Source organism: Peromyscus californicus, unplaced genomic scaffold (genome assembly GCF_007827085.1).
Source record: "Peromyscus californicus insignis strain IS unplaced genomic scaffold, ASM782708v3 Scaffold_2__1_contigs__length_46816999, whole genome shotgun sequence".
Lineage (NCBI taxonomy): Eukaryota > Metazoa > Chordata > Mammalia > Rodentia > Cricetidae > Peromyscus > Peromyscus californicus.
Window position 1 is genome coordinate 46,005,902 of NW_026294540.1, and position 15,395 is coordinate 46,021,296.

The 15,395-nt window shown below is 45.2% G+C and overlaps 1 protein-coding gene across 1 annotated transcript; it reads right to left on the reverse strand.

Annotated features, from left to right (window-relative positions):
• Positions 1-1,715: 1,715 nt before the first annotated feature.
• Positions 1,716-9,246, reverse strand: LOC128120576 (CD209 antigen-like protein E). The gene is made up of 5 exons (XM_052754735.1): positions 9,183-9,246; positions 7,620-7,715; positions 6,031-6,182; positions 5,127-5,236; positions 1,716-1,857 (listed from the first exon to the last, which is right to left on the reverse strand). Exons 1-5 carry the CDS (start codon positions 9,244-9,246, stop codon positions 1,716-1,718), a joined length of 564 nt encoding a protein of 187 aa, XP_052610695.1.
• Between the last annotated feature and the right edge of the window lie 6,149 nt (positions 9,247-15,395).

Sequence of the window (15,395 nt, forward strand, 5' to 3'; positions counted from 1 at the left end):
AGAGCCTAAAATACCTGGTGATTTTCTCCCTCTTGCCTTCCCTCCCTCCCTCCGTGCCTCCTTCCTTCCCTAGCTCCCTCCCTCCATCCATCCATCCCTCACTCCCTTCCTATTCATGTGTAAATATGTGTGCCTGCATGAGTTTATGAGCACCACATGACATGGATGCTTGCCACCATCAGAAGAGGGTGTTACATCTCCAGAACTGGAGTTACAGGTCACTTGGGGGCACCCAATGTGGGTGCTTGAAACTGAAGCTAGGCCCTCTTCAAGAGGAATAAGAGCTCTTAGCCACTGAGTCATCTCTCCAGTCCCTAGTGGCTTCTACTATTAATTAAATTTGTTCTTAAACAGTTCCCCACATGTATAAAGTGCACACTGACCACACTTGATCCTTAGCCTCTTCCATCTCCCTAACACCTCTGTCCACGCCCTACCCTCCATTGAACCTCACCCATGCCCACATCTGTTTATTCTGTTTGTGACCTACTGAATCTAACCAGGGTCATGTGTGTGACCCTGGAGCTGGTGCTCTTCACTGGAAACTGGTGGGCTCAGCAGTGAGTACACAACCAGGGACAATGACTTCCTCTCTCAGAACCTCTTAACAGCTGTTCCAAGGTCATGGATTGGGCCCTGATAGCACCTGACCATTACTTGACTGATAGGGCAAATCTTGCATGGGTCCAGGGCAGGCAACTGCTGTTGTGAGTTAGTGATTGCAATAGTTGTGTGGATCCTAGAGAATGGCATTTGCAGCCCTTGACTCCACCTTCAGTCTCTTACATGCTCTCTGTACCCTCTTCTAGAATGTTACCTGAGCATTTCAGGGGGGATGTCTATATGTCTTGTTTAGTGCTGAGGCCACAACTATCACTTATTCTCAGCATCTTGAACAGCCACCAGCCTCTGAAATCACTGCTGTTCATTGTAAGAATGCTTTCTTAATACCCCCCCACACCCCGACCCAATCTCTTCCTAGACATGCCTGTTCCAGGAAGCCAGATGCTCAATACACCTGATTCCTTTGTGCTGATTCTCATCTCATCTTAAGGGTTGGATCTGACTGACATGCTTTTCTGTTGCCATGATAAAAATACCCAGACAGAAAGCAATACAGGGATGGAAGGGTTTATTTTGGCTTATTGCTCCAAAGAGATAGAGTTCATCATGGTTGTAGAGACATAGCAACAGTCAGAGAAAGGTAAAGCATGGCATCGGGGACAGAAACCTAGCTGATCACACTTTCATCCACACACAAGACACAGAGTGAGAACAGCAGATGAGGTGAGAATATAAACTCCAAAACCCATCCCTAATGATGTGCTTTCTCTAGCAAGGGTCCAGCTGCTGAAGTTCCATCAACTCCTCAAACGGCACCACCTACTGGAGACCAAGTGTTCAAATAGGCAAGCCTCTGGGGGACAATCTCAGTCAGACCAACAAAATGGTGATCAAGTCAGAATTTTCTCCAGGAAGAAAGCTGAAAATATGGGTCAGAACCATAGTCTCAACCAAAGAAACTGCAGGCACTGGAGAGGACAGAGCAGTGGCCCAAGCCCCTGGGGACAAGGTGTGTGGAAAAATAGAGTCCCGATCTATTATTAAGAGCCCAGTATCCACAGAAAGGCAGAAGGAACTGAAATGAATGTACTTCAAGTTTGACTAAGTGATAAATAGGTTGGACAAACGATGGTCATGGAGCTGGGCAGATTTCACCAAGAGCAGGTAGATGCAGGCTTCTTGCAGATCCAGAATTTCTCTAAGTAGCATGAGTTATCATTCCATCCATTATCTGAAAAGTCTGCACAGTCTTCATCGTAAACGTTGTTGGGCTCCCCTCGAGACCAATATTGGCTGAAATTGAAAATCCCCAAACATCATGAACCTCTTCCCAGCCTATACTGTCACTATATCTAACTTCTGACACTGAAGTGCTTAAAGCATTTGTGTAAGAAACCCTTATACAGAATCAAGAGACTTCAAATTGTGAAATTGACACATTTTTATCTTCGGTTTTGCAGAATCGTGTGTCAGCTGGACCAAAGGCAAAAAATGGTTCTCATGCAGACTTGATGCAAAGCAGTGGTTTTTATATTCCTTACTGCATTTTTCTGTCCCCCTTTATTCCTCAATGGCTAAGTTCTTCAGCAAGGAACATTCTTCCCAGCATCTAGTATAGCCTCCTTCTCTAATTCCCCATTTTATTGAGTCAGGACACAAAACCTTGTCTAACAAATACCCTGGGACTTGAGATTCCCTCCCCACTGTCCTTGTTACATGGACTCAGTCACATAGTAGCTTCCTGTCACTCTCCAACCCTAATCTAAACTGAGGTCTCCTGACAAGCAAGTGCCAGCTGTGGAAATCTGGGGTCCAGTGTTTCCTCCTTATCTGTGATTCTTTGATGATCTCTAAAAATGTGTCATACTGAAAATGAAACATTATGACATCTCAGAGCCCACTGACATTCTACACTAGCCTGGTTTATAATCTCCCATGTTTCTTTCCATGGACATCAAGAGAACAGCCTTGGCCTCCTTCCTTCCACCTGTTTCTTTTCATGTTTTTCATGGTATGAGGCAGTTCCTTTGTAGCTCACATGACATCATGGATCTTTAAGTATGACAAGCTGTATTTTTGCTTGTTTGTTTGTTTGTTTTGAGGCAGGGTTTCTCTTTGTGGCTTTATAGCCTGTCCTAGAACTCACTCTGTAGATCAGGCTGGCCTCAAACCCACAGAGATCTGCCTGCCTTTGTGTCCTGAGTGCTAGCACTAAGGACATGTGCCACTACTACCTGGTGACAAGCTGTATTTTTAAGGCAACCATACTCCTGTATTTAGATTCTCTTAGTACCCTGAACTGGACTATTCGTTGCCTCAGAACTAAACCTTTTGAGTGCAACTGCTGTGGGATGGTCTGTATGTCAAGTGTGTTGCTGATTGGTCAATATATAAATCACTGATTGGCCAGTGGCTAGGCAGGAAGTATAGGCGGGACAAGGAGGAGAATAAAGCTGGGAAGTGGAAGGCTGAGTCAGAGAGACACCGCCAGCCGCCATGATGACAAACAGCATATGAAGATACCGGTAAGCCAAAAGCCACGTGGCAAGGTATAGATTTATGGAAATGGACTAATTTAAGCTGTAAGAACAGTTAGCAAGACGCCTGCCACAGCCATATAGTTTGTAAGCAATATAAGTCTCTGTGTTTACTTGGTTGGGTCTGAGCAGCTGTGGGACTGGCAGGTGAGAGAGATTTGTCCTGACTGTGGGCCAGGCAGGAAAACTCTAGCTACAAATGGGGCCAACGAGTTGGCAAGAGTTTCCACCTAAAACCTGAGAAAAGATTCTAAAATGGAGCTAAAAACAGCTTCCTAATTGTCTCTCTCAAATGAACGGCAGCTGCCGGTTTGAGCTACTTGTGGGTTCCTAGTGTGCGTGCTCGACCTGCCCTATGGCAGGAATGAGGCCTCTGCAAGTAGCACATTATGCTGTGTGGTGAATTTAGCCTTTGCTAGTACAAAACAAAAAAGAGGTTTCTGGGCTACACGCTGATTGGATAAAAGCATAGACCCACAATAGCTCCCAGAGCTGGTGGTAAACGTACCGCCGACATGTTAGGAAGCTGAGGTGGGCAGAGCCAGCAGCCATAGCACCCTTTTCAATCTTACAAATGCTGCAGTTTAAAGCAATAGATTCACAATAAGACAGATTCACATGTAATAGTTTACAATGTGTGTAAAATATACGTAGGCTTGAAAGAGACAAAAAAGGTGATATATACAGTTATATAAACAAATACATAGTTTTAAAAAATAAAGTCTTTAAAGAGACAGTAAAATTAATATAAAAAAATAAGCCACGTGAAGATGAATATTACACAGAGAATCTGGATTGTGTTGTCTGTCTTTGGGATTCTTAACTGCAGAAAAACATTTGATCGTAAAAGATGTTGAGTTAAACCAATATGTATATTTTAAAGATACCTTGACTTCAAAATTTGGATGTAAGGATGTGTTGCTTTGGAAAGGAGACTCTGCTTTTGTTCCCACAGAAAGCCAAAGGCTATGGATTTGTTCCAGATTAAGATACATCAGGTTTGACCAGCCAAGACCTCCTGAAAGGTCTTGGATGACACCAAGGCCCAGATGATCCAACATCCAGAATGGTTTGAAGGCAACTGGCTCAGACAATACAGCCTCATGAACTATTCCATAATCCTAAAATTTTCTTTGTGTCCCCATAAGATACAGTGCCCCCCTCCAGCAGGAAGTAGTAAGAGAAGCTATGCCCAAATTCCCAAATTATATGTAATTTTACTTTGTTAAGGTTAAAACCTACCTTTTTAAAAATAAAAAAAAAGAAAGAAAAGAAAAGGGGAAGTGCTGTGGGATGGTCTGTATGTCAAGTGTGTTGCTGATTGGTCAATATATAAATCACTGATTGGCCAGTGGCTAGGCAGGAAGTATAGGCAGGACAAGGAGGAGAATAAAGCTGGGAAGTGGAAGGCTGAGTCAGAGAGACACTGCCAGCCGCCATGATGACAAACAGCATGTGAAGAAGCCAGTAAGCCACGAGCCACATGGCAAGGTATAGATTTATGGAAATGGATTAATTTAAGCTGTAAGAACAATTAGCAAGAAGCCTGCCACGGCCATACAGTTTGTAAGCAATATAAGTCTCTGTGTTTACTTGGTTGGGTCTGAGCGGCTGTGGGACTGGCAGGTGAGAGAGATTTGTCCTGACTGTAGGCCAGGCAGGAAAACTCTAGCTACACACAACAGGCTCTGTTTTCATTGTTTCAGGTGTGTCTGCTTGCAAAATCCATCTCAATTGGTCTTGGTAGACAGTTCACATTTCCTATTAGGAGAAGTTGGGGAGGGTCATCGGATCCTCACCTGAGTATGCACCCCCCAGTGAGTAAGAACTATTCACACATCCCCAGGGAAGAAGTTCTGTAATATCTAGCACAGAACAGGTGCTGGAACTGAAAAATCATACCTGAACTCATCTCTTTATCCATCCCAATAAACTGACTGACATGTCTAGGAATCCGAGGAGAAGGTAGAAACCATAACTATTTCTTGGGGCATAGTTTCACCCCCAAAACCATGCATTCATTACCTCCATTTCAGGGGTGAACCATCCAACCACATCCATTTGCCTTCCTGCTTTCTGTCCGACAGGCCCATCCAGGCATAGCCTATCTTCTTAGAGGTCTGCTGCAGGAAGCTCTGGAGAGGAAGGGGAAGCCATGACGGTCTCTGCCGTCATTTTCTACCTTGGTCCATAGTTCTGCTTACAGTCTGACCCTCACCTTTCTAGTGCAACAACAAACCCATATGTGTGCTTAGATACCCCACACACTTTACATGCACACATGCACAGGCACAGAGATGATGATCAGGCCAGACCTCACACAAGTTCTCTCTGGGACAGAGAATTAAGAAGCAGTGTGTCCTGGGACTTGACAGATCCTAATGTTTGGCATCTGGCTCCCCTCTGTCTCATATGCTTTGTTGAACTAAAATAATGTGACATGAAACTTGCTCTCAGCTTCCCAAACTTATAGAAATCTGGTGTTTCCTAGGTTCTGGACATCTCTAGGGATTATCTCGTCAGAATAATAAAGAGTGTGTGCATGTGTTTGTGTGTGTGTGTGTGTGTGTGTGTGTGTGTGTGTGTGTGTGTAGCTCACAGGACAACTTGTAGGAGTTGGTTCTCTTCCTACCCTGTATTAACAATCACAGTTACCCACCGATCCACCTTCCAGGCCCCAGGTCAAGACTTTGAACACCAGTGGAAGTCCTGTTACACTGGCCAGCACTCCAGAAGTGTCCCTTTCATATTAAGTGTTCCCTAGAGCAAGCATCCATGTAACCACTTGTGTTGACACATGTGCACTTTCTTGGACCAGCCCTTCTCTGTCCACAGTCGTGTTATCTCCCCTTTTCATGTGTAGTGATGAATACTTATCTGAAAAATTCTACCTAGCTAGAGCCATGCCCAAAGCCCCAGCTCAACACACCTGCTCCTCATGACTCTTGACGACCACTAGTTGGGCCCCCACTTCTCTGCAGGCGGTGACAGATTCCTTCCAGTTCTGTTGGAACTTGGAGAAGAAGTAACAGTTTCCTTGGAAGAGAGTCCAGTCCCAGGGGCAGGGGCGGCACAGGCGGTCTGTTCGGGAAGGTGAGTCAGGTTAAACACACAGTGTTGGCCATGTACGTGGATCAGTCCAGCCTTTAGGACTTCAAGAGTTGTCACTCTCTCTTGAAACTGCACATGGGGAACCATGTTCCTCTATCTTTTGTAGTGTGTGTTGTATTCTTGTGTGTTTGCATGTGTGTGTATGTGCACTGTTCTGTGTGTACTAGTGGAGACCAGATTGAATGTTGGAAGTCTTCCTCCATTGCCCTATATTTTTTTAAATCTTATATATGTGAAACAGTAAAAATGAAAGAAAAAGACCATCAATTTCAGAGAAAAGCATGGGAGGGCTGACAAACAAGGGAAAGAATTTACGTAATTGTCACTAGCCAGAAATTTAAATTAAAATATATATTATTTATTTATTTTTCAACATTTGATACACACAGACAACATCCTTTTCGTCTTGCTTTTAAGATTATTATTTCATTAGAACAATTCTCTCTTCCCTTCATCCTTCCAAACCCTCTGATGTATCCCTCTCCACTCTTCTTGGATTTCATGACCTTTGTAAACTGACGGTTATTGCACACACATCTGTATGCAGTCATGCACATCTGTATGCAGTCAATATCTTTTGATCAAATCCCCCCAACGCCCTCCCTTCAGAAGCACCCAAACACTTGACCTTGCCAACTTCATGCACTGCTGTTTTAGCCTGAGTCAAGCTAGTACTTCCAGCCAGTGTGTGTGTGTGTGTGTGTGTGTGTGTGTGTGTGTGTGTGTGTGTGTGTGTGTTTCCTTCCTTCCTTCCTTCCTTCCTTCCTTCCTTCCTTCCTCCCTCCCTCCCTTTCTCCCTCCCTCCCTCCCTTCCTTCCTTTCTTCTATTTATTTGTTTACTTATTTCTACATCTCTGTCTGCCTGTTTACCTCTCTCTTTCCTTCCTGTCTTACTTTTGAGACTGGTTCTCCCACTGAACCTAGAGCTCCCAGTTATGGCCAGACTATCCAGTGAGTCCTGGAATCCGCCTGTCTCCCAAACACCCCCAAGTAACAGGCATGTGTGACTACACTCAGCTTCTGTGTGGGTGTGAGCAATCCAAACCCAGGTCCTCATGATTGTCAAGAAAGCACTTTATTTGCTGAGCTATATCCCCAGGCACAGTCATTTCCCTCTTAACTTCCTGAGTCTGTCCCCTCCAGGGTAACCCAGGAGGCCATGAACATCTCACATAAGCACAGAGAATAGCAGGGACTTTACATATCAGAACAGTCAGGAGTCTGGTTTAATTGAACATGTTCTGTGTGCATGGCCCTTGTGTCTAGTGACTGCCATCCTTAATGTTACTCTGTGTTCCCATTCAACAGATAGAGAAACTGAGGGACTGGAGGCCCAGTCTCCGAAGTCACCTCATACCACATGGAAACCTTTTCATACTCTTGGAAATCCATTTTCTGGTCACACACCTAGTCCAGTCTTCAGTTGGTCCAGTTCCTGGTGAATGCGTTGCTTTACCTGCTCCTGCTCCTGCTCCTGCTCCTGGGAGGTAGGAACGTCAGAGCCTATGCCAAGAGAGTGAAGTTGAAAACATTAAATGCTGATAGATGTAAGAAAGGTAGCCACTGGTTAAGGAAAGGAGCTGACCCCAACTCACCCTTCAGGAATTAGCTCTATTAGAAGGGCTTCAAGACTATGCCCAATCCTCCAGGTTTGGAAAGAAAACATTACTATATGAAAACAGTGTAACAGGTCCCCAAAACAAGAGAGAGGCTTCCCTTTAACACCTGGAAGAGTTTCTAATAAGAGTAAGAGAATAGCTTTCAGGACAGGATGACAGATGATGGGACAGGACCACAGCAGCCTTCAGAGAAGTTCCCCAAACAAAGGAAAGATCTGACTTTTACACTTCCAGGGAGTCGCAGGAGTTTCACCCCACATGATTTGTTCAGCATAGCATAGGTGACAAAGAGCACAGAGGGGCCGGGTACATGCACTGGAGGCTGTCAAGTCACACAGAAGCTTTTTAACTCTCTGACCCAGAAAAGGAGGGCTGCTAGGAGCTAGGTCTGACTGCTTCAGCTGTGGGATCCAGACTTTAAAGTGACCAGAAGCTCTCAGTACTAACCAGGGCAGCTCCTTCTTGCAGTAAGTTGTGATTGGCATAGAGACTCACAGTGTCTCAATGTGCAAAGGATAAGATCCTCTGGAGATGGGATCGCAGGTGGGATTCTCTAACTTGAACCCTCCCCCAGGAGCTCAGGGATCATCATGAAGGGGTCAGAGAGACTGTGGCAGCCAGAGGCAGTGGAGGACAGCTGCAAAACTGTTTCCTGGACCCCACAGGCCTGATGCTCATGTGGACTCACAGAGCTGTGACTGCAGTTCAAACCTGCTCAGCTAAGCCAGAAAACATCCAAAACAGATGGAGAAGGGACCCATGAGTCCCCAACCCTAGGTGAGGAACTGTGAGCAACTGATGGCTGCTGTGGGAGGGTCTCTTACCCTCTGCCCCAGAGGCTACCCATACTCCAGAGGCTGATCTTACACCCATGTATCTGTAGAACAGTAACTGGATTTGGTGGATTATAAAAATGAAGGAGCACATGGAGTTGGGAGGAAAAAGTGCTGGAGACAGGGGAGGAACTGGAGGGCTGGGAGGAAGTAGTAGACTTGATTAAAATATTATATTCACATATGAAATTTGCAAATAATAATATTTAAAGGCCGGCCAGTCCAGGATTTAACTAACAGTATTGGGTCCCAGGAACATCATGCTCAAGTCCCAGCATCTTATTTCAAGCTGTCTCATTGAAGATGAGGAATCCTGGTGCCCAGGGAAGCATGAACCACAGGGCAAATGGAGTCAGACCACACCCCTGAGACTACTTCCTTCCTGCCACACAGGAGTCTTGAGATGACCCGAGACTAGTTCCTAGCAGGCATGTAAGACCACAGTCACAGCTCCTGCGTCCCCTCTACCCCAAGCTGAAAGGTTAGATCAGGAAGCCCCAACCTGGAAGTTTCCTGACCTTTGACAAGGATAGCCACGAGGAGAGCGGCCAAGAGCACCAGGGAGATGAGCTGCAGTATCATGATGGACCAATGACAGTCCTGACACCCTGAGGGAAGAAAATCGAGTGGTCCTGCAGGCCCTTGTCCCTGCCACACCCTGAACCAGAGAGAGCCTAGCCCCTCTTTCCCTTCCTGAACACAGGATTACAGACGCTCAGTCACCATTCTCCCATTGCCTGGGTTTTCTTGTCCATCATCTGCCACATGAGCATCAGAAGTCTGTTTTCAGCCTCAGCTATCCCAGGACCCTGCATTTCAATCATCCCGTTTCAAACTCTGGCACCAATAACAAAGATCCTCAGGCCCACCACTCCATGAACCAGGAGATCAGATCCCAGATGCCACTTTCACAGAAGGAGGACTTCAGACCTCAGCTCTACTTCTTATGATGGGGCATTCAGCACCCTCCTGTACACCACAGGATTGAGGATTCCTGTTTCCCAGTATGCACCTCACCTAAACAGGGCTCTTCCTAGACACCACTCCCTCAGGACACAGGAGTCAGACTCACCCTTCACCTCTCTAAAACCCAAGAATGAAATAATCAACCTCCTCCCCTGTAGGAGCCAGGAATACAGCCTCCAGCCCTCACCTCTTCAGGACAGAATAGTCTAGACCATCAGCTCTGCCTTGACATGCCTCAGGATTCCAGGTTTTCAGAATCAATGTTCTTAGGACTCAGGACTCTAGAGGCCAGCCTCCTCCTCTCCAGTGTCCAGGAGTCAAGTCCTCAAGGGTTCATCTCCTCAGGACCCAGCTTTCCAACTTCACATCCTCCATTCCCCCGACAAAAGGATATAGACCCGCAATCCCAACCATCCCAGGACCCAGGGATCAACAACCCAGTCTCCCTGTCCCAGTACTGAAGACTCCTGGTTCTGTCCTATGCTGAGTACCTCGCAAACCCTTGTCTACTTCAGAAACTCTTGAAGCCATGAGGAGGCTGTAGTCCAAGGCTTCTTAGAAACGGCTGGTGCTGCAGATCACAAGCTCCATCACTGAACAGTTGTATCATCTGTCAGAGCCTGAGCAGGCTGAGACCTGAGCTGCCCTCCTGACTCTGCCCTGAGCTCCCTGCGACCTAGCTCAGACTCACCCGGGGAGCACAGATGATTCTCCCTCTCTTCCTTGTAGTCGTCCATGGTCCTTGCTCTCCAACAGTGTGTAGAAATCTGGAGCCTGGTTTGCCTTTGCCACTCCCTTTCCACACTCCTCTAACCTATTCTCAACCAGGAAGAGAAAAGGAGAAGTGGAGATTGTCACCAGGTGAGCTACAGGAAGGAGGCTGAGGATCAACAGAGGATGAAATGGACCAGCTCCAGGGATTTCAGGGAGATGAGGATGTTTAGAAGCCCAGAGTCGAAAGCATTGGTCCATTGTTAGCAGGACCAATCTCTTGATGACTTTAACAAAAACATCCCATCCAGGTATAGTACTCCTGGGACCTACACAAAGGTCTCTGTGTCCTAATATGGAGGTATCTAGCATCCATGTTCATTGCTTCTGGACTCACAATAGCCAAGAAACAGATGCCTACCGACTAATAACTGGGTAATGGTAATGGTAATGGCTTTACACATCCCTATACATATAATTATTCCTATTAACGTTCATGCTTATTTTAATGTCTTTTGTGTGAGTGCAGATGACTGTGTAAAAATGCAGCCTTGGGAAGTAGAGACAGGCTGCCTAGAAAGACTGGCCATCTGGGTGAGTTCTGGGTCTGATTAACAGACCCTGCCTCAGGGAATAAAGTACAAGAGCACTCAAAGATGATTCCCAATATCAACCTCAGGCCTCCACATGCACCTGTCCCCCCGCCCAATACCACTGCCCAGACACATGCAAATGATATACACATATATGCACCCCTTCCCTGCCAACACATTATAATGAAAAATTTTAAACTTACAAGATAGGCCTGATTGTTATGTCTCCTGGACCTATAGTGAAGATCAGGAAGGACTTTCCTCACTCTCCCTGAAACCTATTCTTAACTGTCCACAGGGTTTGTTGCCTTATTTTGCCAATGTCCTCATTCATGGAATTTCTAGTGACTGACACTTGGCACTGAATCATCCATTTACATTTGTTTATTCCTTGCGATGAGAATAACCCAGAATATAGAAACTGATAGAGCTCCATGTTGTCCCCACACCAGGCAGAGGAGTTCTCGCCATCTTTTAAGGGTTCAATTGATGTGAAATTGGGTCCATGGTTTTGATGCAGAAAGGACTTCAGAATGAGGCAGAATTAAGCTGAGTTGGAGTTTCTTAAAAATAAATGGTGGTTGGCTGAGACGGCTCAGGGGTTAGAGTCTTGCTGTCAACCCTGACCTTGGATTGATCCTGGGTCTCACATGGTGAAAGGAGGGAAGGATCTCCCACAAGTTCTCTCCTGACCTTCACACTCTCACCATGGCATGTGCACATTCACACAGGAGCAGGCACACACACAAGAAATAAGTGAGTGGATGAATGAATGTAACAATGATAGAAAATAGAGATGTGCCCAAGGAAAGAAAAAGTCACACCCCAGAGCTTCTTAAAGATTCTTATATAAGTATTTTAACAGGCACTGTAGCATTTGGAACCTTTTTGAATTTCATTCATTTTCAGGATTCTTGAGTTTCTTTCAAAAAGTTTCTGTCTGCTAACTTGTGAGTGTGCCTTTTATGATTCCTGCTTCCTTTCTGTTAGTGACAGTGAACTCGGTTGACCTTAAACTAACTCCTGCCTACATTGTCCAAAGGTGAGGTAGAGGCGGTGACCAGACACTGGGGATGAGCAGCCTGATGTTGCTTCTGCTGCCTCTGCTGCTCTTGGACAGGCATCCCCTTCAGAGTGGGGGCTGGAAACGACTCCTTTAAATCTCTGTCCTTCAAACACACACCTTCAAAGTAATTTAAAAATTGAGATTATAATATAGTTCCATCATTTTCCCTTCCCTGTTTCCCTCCAAACCCTCCCATATACTCCCCTTGATCATTTCAGATTCACCTAAATACCTGAATATAACCTGCCCAGTCTGTATGAAGTTCCTTGTGTGTATAGTTTCATGGCTGACAATTTCATCTTGGATAACCAATTGGTGAACTCTTCACCCAAATACAATGCCAGGAATGCCTACATGTGCCTGTAACCACAACACTGAAGAGTGAGGTAGAGACAGGAGAATCCTGAAAGCTTGATGGCCAGTCAGACTAGCTCAAAGGGTGAGCTTCCAGTTCAGCGAGAGACCCTGTCTCAAGGCAATAAGGCAGAAAATGAGCAGAGGAGACATGAGGTCTTCTGATCTCTGTGTGTGCATGTAGAGCACACAGCTACACACTCCTGTGCATGCACCACACAGGCAAATGAAAAGAATGAATTATTTGAGACTTTATACAATGTTCTTTGATCCTATCCAGCTGCCACTCTTCTCCTACCTCCTCCCACTTCCCTCTCCCACCTCACTACCTTCCAATACTGTGTCCTCTTTTCTTTATTGTTTTGAGACAGGGTCTCACTATGTAGCCATGGATGTCCTGGAACTTGCTATGTAGTCCAGGCTAGCCTCTAACTGACAGATTGGCCTGCCCACCCTCCCAAGTACTGAGATTAAAGCTGTATTCCACCATAACCTCACCATTTTTCTTTTATTAAAGATGGATTTTTATACAATATATCCTGATTACAAGTTTCTGCTCCCTCTACTACTCCCAATTCCTCCCGACATCATCTCCCATGTGTTTCTCATTAGAAAACAAACAGGATTCTAATGGGATAATAATAAAATAAAATATAATAAGACAAAAAACAGAAACTAACACACCAGAGTTGGACAACTAACTTGTGTCTATCACCTGTATAACTTGCATAACAGCATTGCAGCCACGTACACACAACCCTACTTTAGTTCCTTTCTACTTTGCAAATTGACCTTTTCAAATAGTCCCTTGTCTCTCCCTTTCACCAAGATTATAAATTCTAAAGAAAATTGCCTGTGAGTGACAGACGTTCTAACTGCTGGTGTGTGTAGGTAGAGTTTTCCTGCCTGGCCCACAGTCAGGGCAAATCTCTCTCACCTGCCAGTCCCACAGCCGTCAGACCCGACCAAGTAAACACAGAGCCTTGTATTGGTTTCAAACTGTATGGCCATGGCAGGCTTCTTGCTAACTGTTCTTTCAGCTTAAATTAATCCATTTCCATTAATCTATACCTTGCCACATGTCTCGTGGCTTACCGGCATCTTCACATGCTGTTTCTCATCGTGGCGGCTGGCAGTGTCTCTCTGACTCAGCCTTCCACTTCCCAGCTTTATTCTCCTCCTTGTCCCGCCTACACTTCCTGCCTAGCCAATGGCCAATCAGTGTTTTAATTATTGACTAATCAGCAACACATTTGACATACAGAACATCCCACAGCACTTCCCCCCTTTTTTTAAAAAAAAAAAAAAAAGGAAGGTTTTAACCTTAACAAAGTAAAATTACATATAATTTGGGAATTTGGGCGTAGCTTCTCTTACTACTTCCTGCTGGAGGGGGGCGCTGTATCTTATGGGGATACAAAGAAAATTTTAGGATTATGGAATAGTCCATGAGGCTGTATCGTCTGAGCCAGTTGCCTTGAAACCATTCTGGATGTTGGATCATCTGGGCCATGGTGTCATCGGAGACCTTTCAGGGGGTCTTGGCTGGTCAAACCTGATGTATCTTAATCTGGAACAAATCCATAGCCTCTGGCTTTCTGTGGGAACAAAAGCAGAGTCTCCTTTCCAAAGCAACATATCCTTATATCCAAATTTTGAAGTCAAGTTACCTTTAAAATATACATTTCGGCATAACTCAACAGCTTTTACAATCAAATCTTTTTCTGCAGTTAAAAATTCCAGAGACAACACAATCCAGATTCTCTGTGTAATATTCATCTTTACGTGGCTTATTTTTTATATTAATATTACTGTCTCTTTAAAGACTTTATTTTTTAAAGCTATGTATTTGTTTATATAACTGTATATATCACCATATATCACCTTTTTTGTCTCTTTCAAGCCTACGTATATTTTACACACATTGTAAACTATTACATCTGAATCTGTCTTATTGTGAAATCTATTGCTTTAAACTGCAGCAACTGTGACTGCTGGCTCCACCCACCTCAGCTTCCCAACATGGTGGTGATTTACTGTCAGCTCTGGGAGCTATCGTGGGTCTATGCTTTTATTTAAGCACCGTGTAGCCCAGAAACCTCTTTTTTTGTTTTGTACCTGCAAAGGCTAAATCCACCATGCAGCTTAATGTGCCACTTGCAAAGCACTCATTCCCGCCATACTGCAGGTCGAGCGAGCACGTCAGGAACCTGCCAGTAGCTCAAACCAGCAGCTGCTGCTCATTTGAGAGAGACAATTAGGAACTGTTTTTAGCTCCGTTTTAGAATCTTTTCTCAGGTTTTTAGGTGGAAACTCTTGCCCCACGTTGGGCGCCATTTGTAGGTAGAGTTTTCCTGCCTGGCCCACAGTCAGGGCAAATCTCTCTCACCTGCCAGTCCCACAGCCGTCAGACCCGACCAAGTAAACACAGAGACTTGTATTGGTTTCAAACTGTATGGCCGTGGCAGGCTTCTTGCTAACTGTTCTTTCAGCTTAAATTAATCCATTTCCATTAATCTATACCTTGCCACATGTCTCGTGGCTTACCGGCATCTTCACATGCTGTTTCTCATCGTGGCGGCTGGCAGTGTCTCTCTGACTCAGCCTTCCACTTCCCAGCTTTATTCTCCTCCTTGTCCCGCCTACACTTCCTGCCTAGCCAATGGCCAATCAGTGTTTTAATTATTGACTAATCAGCAACACATTTGACATACAGAACATCCCACAGCAGGTGTGGAGTATTACAGGAAAGGAAATAGATAAGCCCTGGTCACATGATTGCTTAGTTGGTCACAGTTCTCTAGATCTTCAGATCTCAGAACCTGTAACGGTCTTCAGATCACATCAGAGAACAGGCCAGGGACCTGCTAATCTCGATCTTTTTAAAGTCCTGTAATAGGGGTTGGAGTTGCCCCAGGAGATAATATTGGACCTGAGTTTCCATGAAGAAGGAAGGGTGGGGCCACATCTGTAATCCAGGCACAGTGTGTGTGTGTGTGTGTGTGTGTGTGTGTGTGTGTGTGTGTACAGGAGGGTGACTG

Bases quoted from the DNA above. Each gene is read 5' to 3' on its own strand.
- LOC128120576 (XM_052754735.1), bottom strand. From the start codon at position 9,246: ATGATACTGCAGCTCATCTCCCTGGTGCTCTTGGCCGCTCTCCTCGTG. The intron at 7,716-9,182 runs GTCAGGAAACTT...CTCTTGGCATAG, and splicing joins CGTGGCTATCCTTGTCAAAG to GCTCTGACGTTCCTACCTCC. The intron at 5,237-6,030 runs GTGTGTTGAGCT...CTTCCTCTCCAG, and splicing joins TCAAGAGTCATGAGGAGCAG to AGCTTCCTGCAGCAGACCTC.